Source organism: Nannochloropsis gaditana (genome assembly GCF_000240725.1).
Source record: "Nannochloropsis gaditana CCMP526 unplaced genomic scaffold scaffold285, whole genome shotgun sequence".
Taxonomy (NCBI): domain Eukaryota; class Eustigmatophyceae; order Eustigmatales; family Monodopsidaceae; genus Microchloropsis; species Microchloropsis gaditana.
This window is the reverse complement of record NW_005803668.1, coordinates 2,905-8,384: the sequence shown is the minus strand read 5'-3', so window position 1 is coordinate 8,384 and position 5,480 is coordinate 2,905. Positions and strand designations below refer to the sequence as shown.

The following is a 5,480-nucleotide window of genomic DNA, read 5'->3' as shown; positions in this document are numbered from 1 at the left end:
CCGCCCCGCGGGACCGGCTTACCGCCTCGGACGGCTGCGACCAACACAGTCCTGTACTCGGAGGGAGGGGAGAGCGAGGAGGAGGCGGTCGCTGCGGACGCGTACATGATCATGTCCCCACCCCCGAAGAAGGCGCCGGCTGCCTCCAAGACCAAAGTGGCCGGCGGGGCAGGCGCGGTGAAGCGGGCGAACAAGAAAACGGGGGGAGGGAAGGGCGGCATGGAGGGCGAGGGGCACGCCAAGGAAGCTCTCTTCTCCCCGCTGAAAGGCACTTCTCCTGCCGTCGTGAAAAAGGCGCGGAAAGCCGCCGCGCCCGCCTCAAAGGCCCGAGGGGCGACGAAGAAGACGAATAAGGCAAAATCTGGCTCTGAGGAAGAGGAAGAAGAAGAGGAGGAGGAGGAAATGACCGCTTCGCCCGTAGCGCCTCGCACGATGGCCCCGCGTCGCGCCGCTGCCAAGAAAGTCGTGTACGACATGAGCGAGGAGGAAGGGGAGGAGGAAGAAGAGGAAGAGCCAGACAGTGAGTTTGAGGAAGAGGAAGAGGACGATTCGGATTTCGAGGGTTGAACGTTGTGGTTAAGCATCGGTCAGCTGACTCCCAGCGTCTGGAGGAAGATGTGACCAAGCGTGTGAGAACTGTGCTGCCTGGGGACGATGATGGCGACATGGTGGGAGGCAATGTAGACTAGCAAGGCAGTGCAAGAATCAGGTGTACTTGTGCAAGGGCGCGGTTCAATATGCTAGTGGTGAAGGAGGAAAGATACGGAAGTAGCAGTACACATGAAAGTCCGGCGTCCAAACATGGCGCGAACCATAAAACAGAAAAAAAGAAGATTGCTTCTGCACTCGCCGCAGTCCCATGATGCTCCTTCTCGTTCTTTTCAAGCGCTGCCCCATGCTCAGGCATACACGGCCTGGGCGGGAGACAAAGTTTCCGCCTCCCCCTCCTACCCACGCCTGCTTGACCGCTTACCCCCGGTCATACCCCCTCAGCACTCTCCCACAAACCCAGAAACGCATCAACACCTCCGCATCATTATCTTTCCCCATCGTACCCGTCCCAGGCCTCGATGCATCCTACTACTCCACCTCCTTGCGCCGCGTGAACTCGACCTTCCCCGAGCTCAGAAAGTCCGTGTGCTCTTGGTACGGATCCTTGCCCAAGGCCGTCGGCTGCCAGAGGTCAGGCGTCAAGTAGCCGTACGTCTTGGAGAGGGCCGAGAAGACCGCCTTGACGAAATTGCCCAGCGTGCGGGAATTCCCCGTGGTGGCTGTGTACACGTCCTTGATCCCCGCCATGTTCAACAACTTCTTGGGAACGGGGGCCGCCACCAGGCCACAGCCTCGAGGCGCAGGGACCAGGCGGACAGAGACGGACCCGCATTTGCCGGTCACCTTCACAGGGATGGTGTGGGGTTTGCCAATCTTACGGCCCCAGTAGCCTCGGCGGACAGGGACGATCGACAGCTTGGCCATGATGATGGCGCCTCGAATCGCCGTCGCCACTTCCTTCGCGCACTTGACGCCAAGCCCCACGTGTCCATCGTAGTCACCAATGGCCACAAAAGCCTTAAATCGAGTACGCTGTCCCGCGGACGTTTGCTTCTGCACCGGCATGATCTTCATCACCTCGTCACGAAGGCCAGAGGTGGGGGCCACGACACCGGGGGGAGGGGCGGCAAGGAACTTGTCAATAATCTGGTACTCCTTCACCGGCAGAGAGTATAGAAAAATCTCCTCGAGACTTTTAATCTTGCCCTCCTTCACGAGCCGGCCGAGTTTGGTGACCGGAGTCCAGCCCTCCTTCTCGTCTTTGTCTCCTCCACGCCCGCGCCCGCGCCCGCGACCACGGCCACGGTCGCCCCTATCTCCACGTCCTCTACCGAAACCACCACGGCCGCGTCCAACATCGCCGCCGCCTTCCATACTTTGGATTGCCTGGAGGAAAAAACTTCCTGTTGATAGTTGAGAAGGCAGTGATGGGAGGTATAGGAAAGGTTTGTCAGAAAGAGCATTAAAGTAAAGGGTTAAACACACCAGCGCACATATTTCTACCATATGTATATCGTGGCGTGCAAAGATGCGTTTCTATATTTTAATTGAAACAGAAAACTCCAGACATGACCCCGGGAGAAGTGTTGGGCGAGACGTAAGAAGTACTGAGCATCCCCTCCTCACAATAAGTACCAAAGACCACCTCTCCGAGACCCATAAGAAAAATTTCCCCTCGTTGGCGTACATTGTATGGTTTGCACCATTGTCTCCAACAACGCAAGAAAAGACATCAAAGGGAAAGAAATGCGGAAAGTCGCGGCGGCGGAAGACGCAGGGCGGGGGGTGGATGGATGGTGTTGGGAGAGGGACAGCGAGTGGCCGGGAATGATGGAAAACATACCCTGTGGGAGGTAAGATGACGATGATGATGGTGGAAAAGGACCTTTTCCTGGTCGTGCCGATCCGTCCACCGATCTGTCCGCACGTCCGCACTGGCTTGTGACCTCGCCGCACCTGAAAACTTTACAGAATAGCATGAAAGAAGAGAACCGAGACAGATTGACACGGGCAGATTATTTTGAGCCTGGTGTAAATCGTTCCCGTGCTCCAGCACTCAATAACGTTTCCTTCTTTCACCACTTGTTTACTAGCTCAGACCATCCTCACGCGTCAAATAGCCTTACATTTGATGCCCGGGTGTTCAGACCGCGTCATGCCTTCCTTCATTTCAAATGTCGTATGATGATCTACAATATCATCCATCCAAAACTCTTCATTCAGTACGGCAGCGTCTGACTTTCTCTTAATGGTAGCTGCACGAGGCGATCTCGTGTTCGCAAAAGTGAAAGGGAAAACCACGCCGATAAGGATTTCGTTCAGGTATCTTACATCGAATGTAGTGGAACAATGCACTACATTATTTAAGCCTCTTACAAATGCTCCGTACAGGTATCCGCTGAGGTTCTTGGTGCCTACAAAGTTAGACGGGGACTCCCGTGTGGACAGCTGTTGGGTGGTGAGATGAGTTTTAGTGCGGGCCGATGGCCATCTAACAGGAGATTGAAAGCCTTATGCACGCGGCATACCACAGTACTCATTAAATTACGGCGGGGGGCTTGTTGCGGGCGACCAAGTGCACGTCACGTGTGACGTCGGTGCTGAATGTACGGCGGTGCTTACAACGCAGGTGAGAAAAGTATTAAATTAAGAATAACGAGAATATTCGCTTAAGACCCAATCGTAAAAAATCACAGGGGAGTACAAAAATATACAAAATGAGACCGCTGCTCGGTGCCTCGTCAGCCACCTCTGGGGTCACGCGGCAAACCCTCACGGCCACTGTGGCGCCCTCTGCAACGCTTGCTCTCCTCCCAGATTTCTTGACCTGCTTCCGGTGCGTCAACGTCCGCAAAATCGTCCCTCTCTTGGTCCCTGACTCAAAACTTTTCTTTTCTGTGTCTTTCTCACACTAAAGTGGGGCGGACTACGAGCAATCGCAAGAGATCCGCATGCTTCGGGGCGGGAACTTGGTCCTAGTGGACTGGTACACCAGCGGTCGCATGGGTCGCGGGGAGTCATGGGCCTTCCGCCGGCTCTCTTCCAATACCCGTGTGTATATGGACGGCCAGCTTCTCCTTTGGGAACCGTTGCTCTTGGAAGGAGGGGTGGACGAGGGCGCTACTTGCTCGAAGCCATCCTCCGCATCCGCGTCCTCCTCATCCTCGCGTCGGACAGCTCTCGCCACCCGGATGGGCTCCTACCATTGTTTTTGTTTGTTGGTTCTTATCGGACCACGGCTGGCGGATCTCATTCAGCAGGTGTCCCGGTCGCAGGGGCGGCCGACGTTCCAGGCCTGGGAAAGAGGGGCAGCAGGGCCAGCAGAGCACCGGGCTCAGTCCCTAGGAGATTCTGCCTGTGTTTCCTCTTTATGCCACCTCATAGACGGTACTCAGGGCAAAAAGGGTCAAGGTTTAGCGTTGAAGATCGCGGGGAAGGCGACTGAGGACGTACGGCAGCTTTTAAAATCCTTTTTGGCACCCTTGGCGAGCGTTGTGGGTACGGAGCCTTACAGCGGCATGTGATGACCTGAAGATCTCGGAGCAGGATGACGGTAATCATATGTGACAGTCCAAATGGTCTCGGTTAAGTCTCGATACAGTCCGCGATAAGGTGAACGATACCTCCCTTCATCTCCTCACGGTGGGGGTCAAAGTAGTGAGCGGTCAGACACTTAGTTCACATATGGCAAGGGTCACTTGATTTACAGCCAACAAGCAATGAAAGTCACAGCGCGTAAGCGTGGGACGGTAGGAAAAGCACACTTCAAGAGGAATCGCAGAAATGTGCTAATAAAAAGTTCAAACCCCAGTCATTCGGTGATTCTTCTCACTCGCAGACAAGAAAGCGTTTCCCCACTCTTAAATATTTACTACTCTATCGGCACACCGTCAAAGCTGGAAGGAGACAACGGTCTCTTGCGAAGGAAAAGCCAAGATCGCGACGTCTGCCCCTCATTTTTTTCTGGCATGGGGGCCTGTACTTTTTTTGCTAAAACCTTGGCCCTAGATATTGAGGTTCTATTGCTGTCCTGGCTGCTAAGCAGTCTTTCCTCAGAAAAAAAGTCCTCGCACTCAATTTTAGCCTTCAGGCTCCATGTCTTTGCTAGCTTTTGTCGTTTTATTTTTTCTCGAATGACGGAAGGAAACTCCCCCTCCTGGTGAACATTCACCTCCTCCTCACATTTGTCGTCCACTTCGAAGTCTTTCATCGCGTACGCCTGTTCATTGATTCCCTGGTCTTGTGGCCCCGTCAACGCATCGAGTACATGGGATTGAAGAAGAGCAAATGGAATATGTGCGAGCCAACAGTCACTGATCCTAGTAGAATCTCCAATTTCACGATCCCATACAGATCGAAGCACTAAATTATAAACATGTCGGCGCCATGTCTTTTCATAATCTTTCAACAGCTTTGAGCACTCCTCCGCGCCAGCTTCGTTCGCCATGTCGACAGGAGTTTTGCCATGCAGTGCCTCTCGTACATGTGGATCTGGTCTAGCCTTGGTCAACAGTACTCGAAGAACGGGCGTGTGTCCACGATGTGCGGCGACATGGAGAACCGTTTGACGATCGTCCGTCCGAATGTTAAGATCCAACGGCACGGCCTGCTGTTGAAGGAGCAAGGCGACCGCTTCAGAGTGCCCGTGGATGACCGCTGAATGAAATGCGCGATGCACGTGCTTGACGGTGGGCAGGATCCGGCCATGTAGAAGCAGCTCCAAAATGTAGACATCACCCTGACGTGCTGCTTCTTCTACTGCATGCCTACCCTTACAATCCAATACATTTATTTGGTCTGCTGTGACACCATGAAGAAAGGCACGAACTACAGATGGAGCGTGATTAGCTGCTGCATGGACGAACTCATCGCTTGTGATGATTTTCTTTGAGGAGGAAGGCAGTATCCATGATGACAGTTCAGTACTT

At 54.0% G+C, this 5,480-nt stretch overlaps 3 protein-coding genes across 3 annotated transcripts in view; 2 read left to right on the top strand and 1 right to left on the bottom strand.

Annotated features, from left to right (window-relative positions):
• Positions 1-567, top strand: part of IMPA (myo-inositol-1(or 4)-monophosphatase) — a gene marked incomplete at its 3' end in the record, with an annotated part of 1,906 nt that extends 1,339 nt beyond the window's left edge. Inside the window, exon 3 of the mRNA XM_005855118.1 lies at positions 73-567. Within this exon, the coding sequence (XP_005855180.1) occupies positions 73-567 (495 nt within the window). The remainder of the gene's footprint in view (positions 1-72) is intronic.
• A 513-nt stretch (positions 568-1,080) lies between these two features.
• RP-S2E (small subunit ribosomal protein S2e) lies at positions 1,081-1,926 on the bottom strand (the record flags this gene model as incomplete). Its single annotated transcript, XM_005855113.1, has 1 exon — positions 1,081-1,926. One exon carries the CDS (start codon positions 1,924-1,926, stop codon positions 1,081-1,083), a length of 846 nt encoding a protein of 281 aa, XP_005855175.1.
• An 800-nt stretch (positions 1,927-2,726) lies between these two features.
• Positions 2,727-3,602, top strand: URED (urease accessory protein; the record flags this gene model as incomplete). Its single annotated transcript, XM_005855121.1, has 3 exons — positions 2,727-2,731; positions 3,275-3,388; positions 3,470-3,602. Coding segments are annotated over 3 exons (252 nt in total), but the record flags the coding sequence as incomplete, so codon positions are not given.
• Between the last annotated feature and the right edge of the window lie 1,878 nt (positions 3,603-5,480).